The sequence below is a fragment of the Manis pentadactyla genome, chromosome 3 (assembly GCF_030020395.1).
Source record: "Manis pentadactyla isolate mManPen7 chromosome 3, mManPen7.hap1, whole genome shotgun sequence".
NCBI lineage: Eukaryota > Metazoa > Chordata > Mammalia > Pholidota > Manidae > Manis > Manis pentadactyla.
In genome coordinates, this window is record NC_080021.1 from 188,084,543 (window position 1) to 188,102,339 (window position 17,797).

General features: G+C 49.5%; 1 protein-coding gene across 3 annotated transcripts in view; it reads right to left on the reverse strand.

The window, feature by feature from the left end:
- SHB (SH2 domain containing adaptor protein B) overlaps positions 1–17,797 on the reverse strand; it is a 126,297-nt gene that overhangs the window by 75,241 nt on the left and 33,259 nt on the right. For all 3 annotated transcript variants that reach the window (XM_036888283.2, XM_057498862.1, XM_036888284.2), the window contains exon 2: positions 3,503–3,623. In XM_036888283.2, coding sequence (XP_036744178.2) covers positions 3,503–3,623 — 121 coding nt within the window. The remainder of the gene's footprint in view (positions 1–3,502; positions 3,624–17,797) is intronic.

The window sequence follows — 17,797 nt, forward strand, 5'->3', positions numbered from 1 at the left end:
GCCAGGGGCACAGAGAACAAAACCTCATTAGTTAATCACAGGCCATGTTGGCCATGCCAGGGCTGACAACCAAGCTACAGTGTGCCAGAGCTGCACGGGGCCTAGAGAGAATGTCCTGCATGTGGTTAAAGCAAGTCCTCAGCAGTCAGCCCCGCAGCTGACTACCCAGCTGGGTTCCTTGGGCTAGTTAGTTACTTAACCTCTCTGTGCCTCAGTATACTCTCTTCATCAGTAAAATGGGCACCTTTACTTCAAAGGATGGTGAGGATTCAGTGAGAATTGACCAGTACTATGAACAGATACGAGAGAACTCAGCAGCTGCCTCCATGTTGTTGCTGCTGCTACTGACCTCTAACTCCATAATCAGGTAAAACAGAGGCACAGAACGTGCAACCCAACGTCAAACAGCCAGTTCACAGTCAAAAGCAGCTAGGAGTACTACTAACTGCCCGCTCTAAGGCTAGTGCTTTGCAGGGGAAAACTGAGGCCTAAAGGTCGCTCAGGGGGCAAGTGGCCATCCCAGATTTGCTTGACTCCAGCCTGAGCTCCTTCCACATCCATACAGAGAGGCACACTGTCTCAGGCCAAGAGGGCATGCTCTTCCTGGCAGTGTTATCCTTATGTACCAGGGATGCCTGTCCTGTTACTAGAAGTTATGTGCACACATACACATAAATGTTACAGCATCAAAAAAAAAGGTCACCCTAAAAGATGGAACATAATGTGTTCTATGCCAGCCCTTGCTACACTCTGTCTCCCACATTTTCCTTCCCCACCCCCATCTTGCCCTTGTGCCCCCCCCCAGGAGCTTCATGCCCCTTGGTGAGCTGCTTCTTGGGACATTTACATGTCAATGGCTCACCCCAGCCCCCAGCCCTGCCATCAGTCACTCAGTGACATTATACACAAAGAATTCCAAGTCAAAGGGAGCTGTAACAAGGTCATTACAACTAGAAAATGTCCTGTTTAATCACCTATTTCCTTAAGAAACAAAAAACATGGGTAAATTTGGGCATAGCCTCCATGCGAGGAAGAAAGCCCAGAGCAGCAAATGGAAAGATGCTTCTTTGGAGATAGAATACATGAGATCTTTAACAGGTTTCCAGCTAAATCAAACTGTCTTGTCTTGGACCTATCCCCTCTGGGTGTCCCTCATTAAAAAGCCAAAGTCCCAAGGACAGTTCTACCTAGCTAATCGGCTCCACAACACTGAGGTCCAAGGCAGCACCCGGGACGAAACCGGCTCCACGCCAAAGACAGCAGGGAGTGGTGGGCCCTTTGCAAAGGCTAGTGTCCCCTCCTCACCTCCCATGCTTCAGCCCCTGCACCCATGTTCCCTGGATGTAAGTCTGAGACCCTCACTTCTACTTGTGTGACCCCAGGGAAGTGACCTGTCCTGTTTCCCTCACCTGTAAAATGAGACAATGCCTCCTTTGCAAGGACAGTGGTGAGGCTTAATAAGTATGTATGTCAAAGAGCCCAGTGCAGAGCCTGGGACCTGGCAAGGGCTCCAGCCTCAGATGGCTCCTGCCATTTCCTCATGTCCCGGATACCCTAGAGTCAAACACAAACATTACACTTCCTTCAGTACTCCACCCCAAAGACTGCCCTGCCAAGCACAGGCCACACTTGCCATTCAGCCACCAACTTACCATGTGTCCTTGGGCAAGTCCCTCTCCCTCCCTAATATCAGTTTTCCCATCCACATAGTGAGGCTGTTGGGTTTGGATGAACTCAAAGATAGTTTGCTGCCCTCAAAGTGCCAGGGTTCTGAAATGTCTCCCGTATCCACTACTCCTTAAGACCAAACTGACACCTGCTGAATGCTAAGACTGGCCACAGCTGCAGCACCACCACAGCCACCACCAGCCCTGAGCGCGGGAGCTGGGCCCAGACCGGCATGGCCCCTGGTGCTCCCACAGAGCTGGTGTTTCGCCAAGCCAGGTGGTGATGGCATGTAGGTGGGTGATGATGGGACGTGGGTGGAGGTGACAGGACGTGGGCTGGGTTGATGGGATGTGGCAATGGGAGCAGATGTAACTGCAGTCCTGAGGTGAAGACTCCACCAGCACCCCAGCTTCTCTGAGTTGCTGGAGGACAGCAGGCTGACCCTCATTGGGAGCCCAGCCCCAGACACATGCTCAGCTCTCTGCCTCTTGCCTCCCACAAAGGCTGCTTTGCCAGGAGAGCTCAGGAAATGGGAGTGAGCATGAGGCGTGCCCCTACAGAAGTCTGGCCTAAGTCCCTCTGGTCAATCGGTCCCGCCCTGGCCCTTCACCAAGTGGCTAAGTATTCTATAGGGCACACTAGTGGCCAGAGGATCACTGTCCAGGAGCAGAACATGAGGCAGAGTACTGGAAGCAGAGGCTGGACTTGCACCCAGATCCTTCAGCAGCTGTCCATGTGGTCTCCACAGCCCTGTGAGTTAATACTGGGCATGAGGTCAGCATATACTAAGTGATCAGTAAATGTTGCTTCCTTTCCCTTCCTAGTCTAACTCAAGAAGAATCAAGAGGAAGTACTCAGACATGAACACCAAACAAACAGTAAGTGGGCCACAGAAGGAGGCATCTGTATCCCAAATTCCAAGACATAACAGGACACCATTTCACCAGGCCTCAAAATTTGGGCTGACTCTCAACCTGCTCCTGGTCAGCCTCCCACACTGTGCAGCATGTTGTGCCCCAGCTCACATTCCTGCCTTGTGCAGGATCAGAGGGGGCCAACCCACACAGCTGTTCTTCTGTCCCTGGACGGGTCCTCCTGAGCCAGGAGGACCCCCATGGTGGCGCTTTATCCCCACAGCCCTGTCCAGGCCCCAGGTCTGTCCGAGATGGGTGATATCTGATAACTGTTCACTTGAAGATACTCCAAGTATTATCCTGGTGAAAATAGGCCCTCAGGATACCCTGCAACATTCTTCTGGGCCCCACACAATTGCTCTGACAAGACTTTACCATCAAGGGCCAATAGGAAAACAGCCATAGTAAAAAGTTTCTGTATTTCCAATAAACCTGCCATGTAGAAACAGGGCTCTTTATGCTGATTCCATCCCCAAAACAAAAATTTCCTTGTACGGGGTCAGGGATAATTTTATTCCAATTGATCTAGTCCACCCCCTTCTACTACACAATGAAAACAAGGTGACCCAGCCTGTTTCTCTTGTTGCCCTGGTTGCTAGGAAGCTCCATGCTAAGTGTTTATCTCAAGTATTGTATCTTTCTGCAGTCAGAAATTCCTGTTAGAACTTTCCCTGCTCTTCTCCCCATTTCCTTCTTGGTCCCTATTTTGGCTAACTATACTTGGTACCCTGGTATTGGACTTTCACTGCACCCTTCCAGGTTCTTCCTGTAGTAGGTGAAACATGAACTGGTAAAATGGGTGCAGATGCAACACCGTGTTGTCCCCAGCCACCACCTGGAAAGCACAAACATTCCCTTGTTGAGGGTGGCCAGGGACTGCCTGCCAAGATGCGAGTCCCTGTGTTAGCACCTCTGCTTACCTGTCATGATCCTCTGGGCCTCATAGGGCTCCATGTAGCCGGCACTCTCCCCCTTTCCCACTTTGCTCTTGAGATCATTCTTGGCATCAAAGGGATCTGAGTAGTCATCAGCAATGGTCACCTGCAGGGAGGAAGATGGCAGGGGTGTGAGTCCACCTTTGGCTTTTTTGCTTCACTTCTGTTCACAGCCAGGCAGGCTTTCTTCCAACAAACATAAACGGAGCCTGTGCTTTACCAGCAAGGAGGGGGCACTAGTGCTCACCCTCGGGGAGTTCCAATTCTTGTAGGGGTTATAAAAGAACCCGCACTGTCAGTGCCGCATTGACAGGGAGGGGCCTCTGAGGCTGTGCATGCAGTGGGGCCTGCTCTGGACACAGTGAAGTGAGAACAGAAGAGCATCTGGGCAGAGAAGCACAGAGGCAAGAACCTGGAGGGTGTCTTGGGGGAATGTGAGTTGCTCAATCTAATGGAATGAAAATGGAGGAAAGTTGGAAATGAGATCACAGAAAGCCTAGAAATGCTGATAACACTCCTGGTGCTGGCTGAGGCATAGAAGAGCTTCTCTAGAGATGATTATGTTCAGTGTTCCATTTTCTCCAAATCTGGAACACAATCATGCTGTGGGTAATAAGACAACAATTTGATGAGATCAATGCACCACAAAGATGGCTGTGGCCCCAGACAGGTCCAATGAAAACATAACAGCAGCTCAGGATGGCTGGATAGACTGCCAGGGCCAGAAAGGGCTTTGGAAGCAACAAATGGGAAGACATTTCAAAAAAAGGTGGGGAAACTGAGGTCCAGAGGGGCAGGAGCTCAGCCAAGACCCTCTGCCAGGTCCTCTGCCTCCCAGGGCCCTTCCTGACCTCTTTAACCTGTGTGTATTCCAGAAAACACTGAGGTTCCACAACAGAGGAAGTCACTTGGGGGTACATAGTGGGGGAGGGAAGGGAGACGTATGAGAATGTATGTGAGAGCCGAACACTTCAGAAAAAAACTGCCATGTTTTCCCTGGAGAAGGGTTGCAAATTCTCAGTTGGAGGCTACAATGAAGTACTGCAAGGTTTCCTCCCATTTCTTACTTCCTAACCTTCACAAGGGCCGTGCTTACCAGAGGGTAAAGGAGAGGAACCCACTAAGCCTGTTCCCCTGCGAAGCACCCCAGCTTCACCACAAACTCGCTGTGACTTTTGCTGAGTTACCTGCCCCTTTGGTCTTACATCTGGCCACGAGCAAGTCCTCACCTCCCAACCAGGGCCACCCAGCTGCCTCTTTTGGGAGGGGACAGGTCAGCCTTTCTCTCCACCCTTGGCGCTACATGAATTGTTATTTAAATTGTGGGTTTAATTAGAAACCACAGGAGCTTCCTTTCTCTCCCAGCTCCTGGAATGTAAGGCATCTTAGGGGCCAGCCAGTAAACCCACAGGAAGGGAAAACCCCCCTTTGTCTGCCTGGTAAATGGCAGCTTGTGGCAGCAGCCCCAGCAGGGTGAGCGAGTGACCTCCAGCTGCCAGGAATGTGATGCCAGAGGGACAGTGGGCAGCAGTACTGTCACTGGCGTGTGGCCGGAAGCTGATGGGAGGCATAGCACACAGGGCATTGCATCCTGAAGAAGAGCATGCTTATTGGTGAAAGATCCAAGGCTGGAGTCCCCACCAACTGAGCATGTGCGCCCCGCGGCCACTGCTCTGTCAGTGCTTCATCACGCTGTGGGTCAGGCTCTGAGTCCCAGAGGGGCTGCTGCCTGATGCTGACATTGTAACCATGGCCTTTCTTGAGACTTGTGAGCTCAGATGACACTGGGCAGGGGACAGATGGGGGTGGGGGGGAGCTAGGCCTGGTGATGGCTTTCATTTGATATTTCCACCCTACCATTTGCAGAACACATTAGAGAGAAAATTATACACATGAACCACTGTCAAACAGAACAGCTCAGTCGTTGATCCGGTATAGGGTTTTGTGTCTCAGAGTCCAAGGGATCAGGAGTCCAAAAGGAGAAAATGACGAACCTGCTGTGGGTGACATCTAATCTCATTTCTCTCTCCCGCCTTCCTGCCTTCCTTATTGTCTCTTTGCAACATGAACATCCTCCATCTATTCTGCAATAAGGAAGGGAGCAAATATTTCTCCAAGAAAACAAAATCATTTTCGGGGATTAGCTGGGAAGGGAGAGGGCTGCAGTCTCCATAATCTAGAAATCAACATTCCAGCTCCTCTCGGAAGTGCTCTGCAATGTGCAAACACGGAGGCTTGCAGGATATAAACCAAATCTTTGTTCACCCTGGGACAGGAGCTCTGGGAGGCCTTCGGTTCAGCAGGCACTATCAGTATTTTCTAATTAAAATGAGATCTGAGCTTGGGCTGTCACGAGGCCCCGAGCTGCCTGCCTTGCTTACTTCCGTTTCAATAAGAATTTACAAATCCTAAAACCAGGAAAAGCCCCTGGTCTCTGCAGACATATGGTTCCAGTTATACCTGCTGACAGCTGAAAATCCTTCCATTAAGAAAAAAAAAAAGTTTAGAATTCTGTTAGTTTAAGAAGCAAATCGGAAGGTTCCTAAAATGTATATTTAATCAATTTGCTTTCCAGCTTCAAAGTAAGGTTGGTGAAGGGGAGGGAATTTGAGGTTTGAGCAACCTGAAACTCAGCAAACACTCACAGAGCTGTTTGACCTTTGTAAAATCATGTCCTGGTTTTGGGAGTAAAAATTTAACCAAGTGTTAGGAGAGCTGAGGGGGCAGGTAACCAGAGTGCCATGCAACATGCCACAGGCTCTAGCCACAAGCACTGAGCAGTGAGACACTCTCCAGGCAGACCAGGGCACACTGTAAGTCAGGGTTGCAGCGCAGGGTGCTTGAGTGAAGGCTGCTGATTTTCTGAGTTAAAAGGAAAGAGAATGAGTTTCCCCAGATGTAAGTTTGGATTCCATTGGGGTTGATTCTGCTTTGCTTTAAAATATCCCAAGTAGTGAACAAGTCCCTCAAATCAACAATTCAACCAAAAGCGATCCAGCTGAGCCTCCCCTGCAGGTTGGGCCACCGGGACACATGAGATTTCCTTGATTCTGATCTTGGATTGGCAAGGATCTGACAGGGCACTGGACTCCATGTGGCCTACTTGTGGTTCCATGGGGGCAGGAACAGAGCTAATAAGAGGGAATGCAGGCCGCTGGTCCCACCACGCCACCGTGGAGCTAAGCACAGCAGAAAGACAAGCTGTCGGAGTGCAGTTGCCTTACCAATGGGCCACATTCACTTTCTTGGCTTCCTGGGATGGGTGCTCTGGCCCATCTCCAAAAAAGAAGCAGGGTTATGGTTAAACCCCAGGCAAACCTTTTCTTGCTTCCAAACAAACTAGACCCCAGGTCAGCGCAATGCCTTGAAAAGCCTTTCACAGGCTCATAAAGCAGCAGAACTGGGGATTCCTGAGAGACCTGTTCCAACTTCCCCTTATTTCATACATGGCCCATTGCAACCCAGAGCTTTCTAGAATTCCACCATGCTCACCGCCTCTCTGACAAGGCTGTGAGCTGGCTCCACATGCCTCCTGGCTGGTTTGCACACATTGATGGGCAGAACTGGTCCCTCCCTTCCAGCAGTCTGTGGCCCAGGTGTTTTTATCTTGGGGATTTAGCTTTATGACAGGAAGTAGTCCTCCTGCTTATCCTCAAAGGGATGTACTAGAGCAAGGTGGCCATTGCCACTTGACCACACAGCCATATGCTTTTGTGAGACAGCTGCACCTGTGTGAGGCCTGGATCCTCTCCATGTACTCTAGGTGGAAAGGCAAATTGGCAGAGCCACTCTGAAGGATCACTTCTGGCAGAATCTATTAAAATCCAAAAATGCGCACGGCCTGACCCAGCAACTCACCTCTCATTATTTATTCCCAAACGTGTCCAGGGAGACATGGGTAAGGACACTCACTGGAACAAGTAATAATGAGAAACTGCAAGCACCTGCTATATTCATCAATAGGGGAATTGATAAATAAACCATGCCAGGTTCACACTATGGAATATCATGCAGCAGGTTGAAAAGAAAAGCAGTCACTCTATATGCACTAATATAGCTCTCCCCAAGATAGCTTTGAATGGAAAGGAGAATGTATATTGATAACTACAATATGATACCTTTTTATGAAAAAATGAAACAGAAACCTTTATCTATATTTAAAGAAAAAGTCTCGGGAGATAAACACTTCAAACTGATATCTCCTCTGTGGGGAAGGAAGGGCTGTGATTGGGTGCTTAGAGGAAATTAAAGGAGACTTGTCTGTAGTGTTTACACATTTTTCAAATACAGAAAAGATACTAATGTGTTATAATAAAAACTGAACTTTTAAAAAGGTACTCCTCTTAACAGGTAATTTCTGTTACAGTGGATAAACTGTTTTCCAAACTTGCCTGAACAAAGGAATGGCCTGGAATGCTTGTTAAAAAAGCCAGATTCCTAGACCAAATAACCTGTAAATTTAATAAGCACCTCAGGTGATTTTTACAAGGAAAGTTTGGGAAACTTTAAGCTAGAGTGAGCCCTCTACTGAACCAGTCTAAAGCTAAGCCTCTAAATAGTACTCTGGAATTTCACTTTTTCCAGATATTTCTCAGCCTTGTTCATTAAAGTGAAGCAAGAACGTTAAGTGCTAAATACAACTCTCTCTTGCCTTCCTCCCTGGGGGTCAACTGGAGTTAAGAGATGACCCAACATGTATTGGTCTGTCTCCAAAATCTAAGACTCAAAGGTAATAGCCTCCTCTGTGCAATCCTGATTGTTGGCCCTGGATTGAGCAATATGGCCTGGGCAGGAGAGGGGAGGGCTATATGCAGGCAAGATACTGTGCTGGCCCATGTGGGGAGCCCGGGCCTGACACTGGTCCTGGCTGTGAGGACTTGCATGGTTCTCCGTTCAAAAGCATAGACCCTTTTAGGCTAAGTCTAGCTGGCTCTCAGCAAATTCTCCAGGAAGATCTCCCAGCTCCAGGTAAGGCTGGTGGGGCTGCAGAGGGGAGCCACTGCTGAAATACAGAGCATCCCTGCTCAAATCACTCAAACTGCTACAAAGGAGGGACAAGAGAGGTGAAGCAGCCACCATCTTCCAGGAGTGGGTGACCTGCACCATCCCACCAACCTACGGGCAGCTCTTTCAAGACATATGGTCATCTCTGTGGGCTCTGCTGTCTGTAGGAATTCAGCCACTTCCTGGATGAGGCAAGATAATCTCCCTCACTCTCTGAAAAGCAAGGTAGCGGCATCCCATGAGTTCCTGGGTCCTTTCTAGAGGCCCATGACTTCTTTCTGTTCTCTTCCAAAACGAACTGCATATGTACACACCTGGGAATGTTCTACATTGTCCCAGTTAGACCATTTCCTCATCAATTCACCCTTAAGACTGTATATTAGTTTTCTTAACAGTTTGGGGGTCATGGATCTCTTTGGGAATCCGGTAACTGATGAAGCTGTGACTCTGTCACATTTACATATGCCCACACAGAGTTTGACACGCTTCAGAAAGGTCAGGAACCCCAGGTTAAGACTAAGCCCCCTTGCATTTAAGCCAGTTTAAAGAGAAGGATGGCCTGGGGCACTTTGTTTTGGCTTGCCTGCTTGAAACCCAGAAGCCACACAGCCCTCAGGAGCACAGGCAACCTGGCCCTGGCCCTCACTATGGAGGCCAGGAGGATTCCTTGAAGGTGAGCAAATGCCATGAGGGGCATGAGGTGGCAGCTGCAGCCAGAAGGCTCCATGCCTCTGTCCTTCATCTGGGGACTGAGCAGGCTGGAGGCCTGGTCCTCCTTTGGGACCCACTGTGATACAGGCCCTATAAGGCTTATGTCCCCACAACTGAGGCTCTGTTGCCATGCTGACCAAGAGATGGCATTAACAAAACATGGATTTGGGGTCTGGAGAGGGCCTCAAATGACCAGGGGGCTGCCTGGGTAAGAGGCAATGGGCACATGTTCTGCACAGACCCAGGAACTATACAGAAGTGAACTCGGTGAGTCAGGGAATGCATTAACAGCCAACAAAGGGACATGCTGCCTGGGAACTGGAGCGCCTTCCATTTGGGTGTCTGAGCAGAGGCTTTAGGTGGAGGTCAGCTAACTGGATAATAACTGTCTGTGCTGTTAGCACAGATTCAGCTGCCCCATGGCAGAACCCCAGCTTCAAGGAATGCCCAGGCAGGTGGGTGGCTGTTTGCAGGACCCCTAGTGAGAAGGCATGTGGTATCTCCAAAGCCCCAAGGCTGACCAGTGGCAGGGGAGCTACAGCAGCTGCCCGGGGCTATGCAAACACAGAAAGGTGGGTGGTAGCGCCAAGCCCAGAGACAGCCCAGACAGAGTTCTGAGCGGAGCTGGCTCTACTACACCCTCGCTGGGGGACTCTGGGCAACCTGCTTTATCTCTTTGAGCTTTAGCGATTCATCTGCGAAATGGGGCAAAACTGTTTGCCTTCTCAGGTTCACATGCATGTCGTGAGGAGCAAATAATGAGATGATTTGAAAACGGGTCCACGGTTTATAAAGAAAAGACACCTCCAGGGTCCCAGAAGCAAGTGGGGTCTCTGCCCACAAGAAGCTGAAAATCTAGTGGGGAAGACAAAACAAAGACCTGAGAAGAAACCCCAGTAGAGGGCCTCAGTGATTACACAGAAAAACCTGGCTGCCATTTGGATGACAATAGTTGTTATATTTCTCAACCACAAAAAGAAAAATTCTTGGGAACGATCCTTTATTCCCCTTGCATGTTTTATGTAAGCTGCATCTCCTGTTGGGGTACCTGGCTAAGAGGCAGAACCTCTTGGGATCCTCAGGGCCATGCCAGCTATGTGCTGAGCCGGCAGGGTGCTCCTGGTGGGCAGCCCATGTCCAGGGCTGAGGGGTCCACAGAACTGGTCTGTAACACCTGCAAACTGTGGGGACAACACCCCATGCGGAGATACCACCAAGCGTCCTCTGCTTGCCTCTCTGTCCCCTGCTTGGACCATCATAGGCCAACTCTCCTTACACATATGCCAATATATCATTTCTGACATGGGAAGGAAATTAATTTGGGGAAGATTAATTAGCTACATTCATGCATTCAGCTTCAACTCCTGGGAATTAGATGGGCAGGGGCGGGGTTGGGGGTGGGACACTTTTCATCCTGGACCTAGGACTAGTTCCCCTTCTCTTCTCTAAGGTCTGACCCAGCTATGCAGAGTGACCTCAAAGTTCTAAGCCCTCTTTTTCATGCATGCTCTGCCCACATGCCTCCAGTGGCAGGGAGCTCACAACTTCATAATTCAGTCACCTGGAAAATCCGTCACTACTAAAGCAGCCTTCCACCCACAGCTGCCATCTATTTTTTTTGAGCAGACCTTGGGTGCTCTACTGGAAACACTTCTTTACAGACCAGCCAGTTACCTGCCCTGCATGTCAGGAGGCAAGGGGTGTTTCAAGTGGTCTTCACTGGTCTTTCCAGTCCTTCCCCTCCCATGGCCACAGCTGCTTGCCTAGACACCTGCAGGCTCCAACATGTCAGGAAAAATGCATCCCAAATTACAGCCTCTGTCAGTTCCTCTCTGGTCCTGCCTGCTTGGCACCCCTCTTCTTGCTCACTCACACACACCCCACCCTCCTTCAGCTTATCCCTGTGGAGAAGGCTGTGGGTCCTGGGTGGGAGGCTGCTGGCGCAGAGCCTGGCCTTTTATTTATCCCAGAACCTCACTGGTAAGTGGTAGGGAAAGGCTTCTCAGCAGCTCTCAAGCAGCAGGAGGTATTATTTTGAATTCAGAAATAGCTCAATCCTACAGTTTCAACCAGGGCCTATGGACAGAGAATTCAGTGCATCTCTCCTGAGGACAGAAAAATCATGACATGTGAAGTCAGGGCCAAAAGGGCCCTGGGAGATGATCTAATCTGGTGAGTTTCAGACTTCTACGTGTGTAATTTGCGCAAAGGAAATCTCACATGGTATCCCAACATTCACCACCATTCACAATCTGAAAAGCAAGAATCCACTGGGGAGCAGGAGGCCCCAAGATAGGGAAATGGGGAGTGAGGAATGGTTAAATGTCAATGCCAGAAATAGGTAACCAAATGTTTCCTAACTTACAGATCCATACTGGTTTTGCAATACCTGTATGGCTACCTAATTTTTCTCTTAAAGTCATTCTAAAAATTTCAGGGCATTTCCACCAAAATCATCCACCCTGGGAAAAGCCCCCTAGAACCTCTTGCAAGGCCCACTACCCATCCCCACGGACAGCTCCCAATGGGAGGCGAGCCCCAGGCCAGGCTTGGTCCACTGTGGGTAACCCCCTGAGCCTCCCTGTATCCCCCCCAGGAACACTGGCTCAGCAGTGCCCAACCACCCTGCAAAGCCCCTCAACTTCCACCCACCTGCCCAAGAAGGGACTTGGGCCTAGTGCAGCCCATGTGATCACTGACAATGGCGCAGGACCCGTTACTAGACAGACTTTTCTTTCAAGCTTCTTGCTCAAGAAGGAGCTTGTGCTCCTTTTGGGGTTTGCAGCCACTGCCTAGAAAATGCTCTCAGACCAGCCCTGGGTCAAGAAGGATAGAATCAAATTTTCTTCTTTCCTTTTCAGGGCACTTTGGAAAGGTAGAAGAAAGTATCATCAAAAGCAGAGACACAAAATGGCTCTGCAAGTCATTCATCTCCTTGGGCCTCAGATTCCTTTCCTCTAATAAGACAATGGGGGCAAGGGCTAAGTAAGCCAATATAAGTGATATACTTACTTAGAATGGATCCAGCACATACCAAGTGCTCAAGAAATGTTAGACATATAAAAATAACTTAGTCAGAGAAATGGAAGTACAACATAGAGAATATAACCAATAATATTGTAATTCTTGGTATGGTAATGGGGAAACTGCACTTTCCTTGGTGAACATTTAGTAATGTATATAATTATCAAGTCACTATGTTGTACATCTGAAACCAATATAATATTGCCTATCAACTATATTCCAATAAAAAAAAAGTGTCAGGGGTGACTATCATCATCTCAACCCCATCATCCGGCCTGATGGATACCCTCACCTTCCGGGGAGGAAACCAAGCCTGGAGAGGGGAAGGGCCTTGTGGAAGTCACCTTATCCAGGAACAGAATGCTCATTAGCAGGGTGACAAAGCCAGACTCCCACCAAACCTCAACCCCAGAAGAACCTAAGTCATTTGGCAACTTATGCATTTATAGCCTGCCTGCTTCTGAAATGGGTTTTGGACAGCTGAATTCAAGTCATTTTTCTGTTCCTGATAGCAGGCCTGTCTGCCGCTCCCTTTCCAAGAAAGGATTGGGAATGCCCGTTAGGCGTTCTCACAGAAACCAAAGACTGTACTGTAGAACAACTTCTCCAGTGTACTCACAGGAAAAGTATGTAAGGCAAAACAGCAGAGCCTACAAGCCAAAGGCCTTCTTGAGGGCTATGTGTCTTTAAAAACCAGGTCCCCATGGCCCACACAGGACCAGGGAGTGAGCAGGAGTGGCTGGGAGAGGGGGACTCTCTCTGCACCAGCTCCATGCTCAGAGTTGAAATTCAGGGGAGAAGGGACTGGGGCCTGGTGCAGCCCATGTGATCGCTGACAATGGCACAGGACCCTGTTACTAAGTGAAGGCTCATTTCTCTCCAAACAGGGCCAATTAGGATGATTCATGTGCATTTCCAACATGGGAGCTGCAAGGCAGGCTTGAGCATATTTAAGACATGAGCAGCCTGAAGAGTGGCCCTCCCCCAAAAGTCACTGCCTTTTTATTGAGAACATGCAGCATTGGCCATAATTACCACCATTGTATTTAAGCGTTCTCAATTATGTTCAGCTTAATAGTGGGTGTTCAACAAATGGTGATTCGCTTTTAAAAATAATGTCATCTTTTCAAATCTTCCAGTAACCAAGCCTCAATTAACACTTTATCATGGGCAGTCCTCTAAGCTAGGAAACTATCCCTGAACCCCAAAGCATTTTTTTCTCATTTTACTTGGCAACATCTAATAAATAGGAAAGTTGCTGGGGACAGAGCTTTGCAATGTCACATCCATCTGTAATGGTGTCAATGGCCTTCAATCATATCTACCCAAACATGCCAGGCAACGAGCTCTGAACTGGGATGCTGCGTTGGTAAACAAAGGTGGGCCTGCTCCCCGGCCCTCTTCCAGCTCCCTGGGGAAGGCAGGCATGATTAAGGGTGGGACTTACTCAGCAGGCACATGCCAGGCAGGCAAGAGGAGTGAGTGCACAGGTGAGGGCCCCTTCATTCCCTGCCCGGAATCCTAGCTATGCACAGGCCTGGCTGGGAGCCGGCAGGCAGGGACAAACAGGGTGGGACTGGACTCAGAGACATGAGCTTCAGTGTTTCCTGCCTTCTCACCAGCTATGGAGCTCTGGAAATGTCTCCTACCATTTTGGAGCCTGAGCATTCTGACTGTCACTGGGAAAACATCTTCCTCCTGTGATAGGAGGAGACTGAGTCAATGGACCAAGAGGTAACAACAGTGGGCACTCTGTGTTGGCAAGGGTTAGTGCGCTGGAAAATGTGGAAAGGATGCTGTTTCATCTCTGAGATGCCACAGGCTGTGTACCTTACACCTTACTCTGCAGTCCTCCAGATGCAGACCTTGATGCCTAGTTTCAGGTGCAAGTGATTTGTTTGAGAACTGACACTTTCGAGGGGTGGGAAAATGGGCCAGGAAGGGATGGCAGCAGAAAGTTGTGTAATCAAATCAGCTACAAGGTAGGCAACTGGAGCTTCATCCACCAGGGGAACTCTGGAAAGCCACGCACAGCCCATCTCTCAGAATTACTTCCCCAAGGGTGAAGGAGCCTGGGCAAGTTCACACCAACCAACAGCCAGGGGCTGCTGCTGAGGCTGCTCTCTGCTGCGCCTTCCCTGCCTGCATATGTGGGAAGGGAGGCCGTCCCTATCCCTGGTTCTGCACAAAGCCCTCAGGCAGAGGTGTGGGTTCAAGCCAGCTGGAGATGGCCAGATTGGTGAGGCAGGAGGGACTTGGTGGGGCCTGACCAAACTGACTGCCTGGGGCTGGGAAGAGCCTCATGGAGAGCGGGGGAGGCAAGCTAAGAGGTCCCATCTGATAACTTTACCCCAACTGAAGCAATAGGAGGGCCAGCCAGACCCACCCAGGCTCCTGTCCCACTTGGGCCCTAGCCTTCCCACTACTCCCCTCTGAGTTTCAGTTTCCTCATCTGTGAAATGGGAAGAAGGAGCTCCCTATCCCATCACCCTCCTGGGTTTCAAGAAGATAATGGCTTTGCAAATGTAAAGGGGACTATACAGAATTACAGAATTAGGCCATCCATTGAAGCCACCCTCCCTAGTACAGGCAGTCTCCCCACACTGTGGGCCATTTTCTCCTGGTCTGGAGCCCCTGGCCTAGACATAAAGTGGGCAGCCCCTTAAGAAGCACCTGGACAAAAGCAAATGGGGACCCTGATGAACCACTAGTCCCTGCAGAGGCCTGCAATCCCAGTGTGGCAGCTTTAGGGACAGCCCAAGGTTGCTGTCCAATGGGTGGGCCACTGCACCACATGAATACCTGCGAAGGCCTTGGGGGGCGCAGACTGAACCACAGTGAGTCTGCGTGTGGACAGGCTGCAGCCTCTTACCACTGGCTAGCTGAGTATCAGAGCACCACAATGTCCCCACTTCACCCACTCTGCAGCCAGGGATGCTGGCAACCTGTGCTGGCTTACAACCCCACAGACAGAGAAGCAAATAGCCTTCAATGACACCTTTCCTACCATGATCTAAAAACAAATCTCCTCTGTGCAGACACTTATGGCTCAGGCCACAACCAGAAGTGCAGCAGGGAGAAAATTCTGACCCAGCAATGCCCTTTCTAGGATGGAGTGAGTTACCTGAGGACACCCTCTATGCAGCCAATGAAAGAGGTTACGGAATCTTCATTGATTAAAAAAAAAATTATTCTTGGCACCTCAGCAATTGACAAAAACCAGGTTTCAAAACAGCACTTATCGGAGGGTTCCATTTTTCTAAAATGTAACACCCACCTCTCCAAGGTGTATCTATATAGCAAAGTACAGTGCATGTAGACATGCACTTTTGCTCTCTCCCTCTCTGTCATCTTCTGTCCCACAAGGGCTCCTCTCTGATCAAGAGCTTCAGCACCTGGGAGATGAACTGGTGGGCACAGGACCATGAGGTTTCCAGGCTCAGGGAACACATTCTTCCATACCCTCCCTATTCCTAAAGCCTCCCCTCTGACAGTCCTGGAACCTTTGCTGCTCCTTACCCAGATGCCTCATTTGTAAACACGTGAATGGTTTCAGACCATGGCAGTCTCTGCCCCAAAAACCCTGGGGTGCTGCCCGAGGGTGGTCCCACTGGCTCTGCCCAACCTCACACCCCCTGTCCAGTCCCAGCTTGGCAAAAAGAAGTACAAGTAAATGGTGGATGAGTCAGTGAGTTAATGAATCAACAGAGGGTCTATTGGGCTATTTCTCTCCAAGGGGAAGCCTGTTGTTGTCCATGCTGATGAGCAGCCTCTTGTGCTTAGGGCACCATAAACCAGCATGTTTTCACTCAAGTACCTGCCACTTCCTGACCACACGACCTTTGGCAAGTCACATGACCTGCTTGACCTCTCTGTCCTTAGCTTCCTCACTTAAAAAGTGGGAATCATATTAAAATTTACCTTATAAAGTTGCTATGAGAAGAAGTGTCTTAATATTTGTCAAACACTTAGAACTGTGCACATAGCACAAGGTGAGCATCATTTAAATGTTTAGTAAATAAAATAAGTAAGTATATAGATACATGCCTAGCATGTGCATCTGTACCTAGACATGCCTGTTCACAAAGGCAAACAGACCCACATGTGCTTCATTGGCTTTTCCCGGATGTACTGCAAGGTCAGATGCATGCTTCCACGACGGCTGGTGGGCAAAGAGAGAAGGGCTGTAGTCTTCCCCAAACAAAGGTCCAGTGAGTGGAGCTCAGCAAGGGTAGGACCAACAGCCACGGCCTTGAACTCTGGTCATTTGCACCAATTCAGTTACCTGCCAGACCCTTTCCACACCAGGCTGCTCCAGTAAGATAGCACTTGCCCCGCCTACCCTAGTCCTTACAGGTCCGTCCTGGGATCCTGACAGGTGAACCCAGACCCACTGGTCCTCAGTGATGGGCGACACCCTTCCCTGGTGATATGGAGCCACCACAGCAAACACTCAACAAGTGAGAAGGCAGAAAGAGCCCAGCTAAACACGGCCTGCCCTGCCTCCTCCCGCCCCTCTGTAAGAGGCCCCGCCTCTATAACTCCCCCTCTGGCTTCTTCCTCCAACCTCAAGCTTCCTCACAGAGGGCGGTGGAGAGCAGAGGAAATGCTCTAAGTGGGGATTTCAGGGAATTTCAAAGGCCCGCTCCGATGCACTTCATTTCCTGGGTTAAGTACTCCAGGCTCTTATTTAACATGCCAGTACTTCAGGGAGTTCGGCTTTATGTGTTGCCCAGAGCCAGCTCCACTGGCATGTGGCCTGTGCAGTCACACAGGGCTCTGCACTTGGTTTAATGCTCTGTTGTCACCATCTTGAAATTATTAAGAATTTTTGAACCAGAGGCCCTGGGCATTCTAATTGTGCACTGGGGGAGCCTCACAGATTATGGAGCTGATCCTGATGGGATCCCTCCACATCCGTGAGTTTCCATGCGGAGCTTGAGGCTTAAAATCTAATCTTTCTCCAGCCAGGCATCATCAGCTAAGTCACACTCCCTGCCAGGACTTGAGTTTCCCCAACTGCAAAATGGGAAGAGTAGAGTGGGTCCTAAGGGCCAGAATTCTGGATTTCATGGACCACTAAAATTACAAAACAGAAAAGGGAGAGAGACACAGGATCACAACACTAAAAGAAACCCAGCTACCATCTGTCCTCACCAACATTTTCTAAGGAAAGAGCAACAACAATAAATAGTAAAAAGGAAATTGAGAATAAAGAAGAGCCCTTTTAAGTGAATGAATTTAGCTTTATAAAAAACTCCCTAACTTACATTTTTCTAATTCCTCTGGAGATCACTATGCTTTTGGGGCAAGCACTGGATAATATAGGCATCTCAGTCCTTCCAACATTTAAAAAATTATGCCCTCCACTGGGTTTCAGTAGCCTAGTGCACATCTACGACTTACGTACGGGTGCTGGCTTTTCTGCCCCTCTTCCCTTCCCAGTGTCTCTCTCTCCAAGGGCACATTTGAGACCACCACTGGGGACAGTCTCTATGAAATACCAACGCAGCACTCGACAGTAGCAGCTTCGTGAATTAG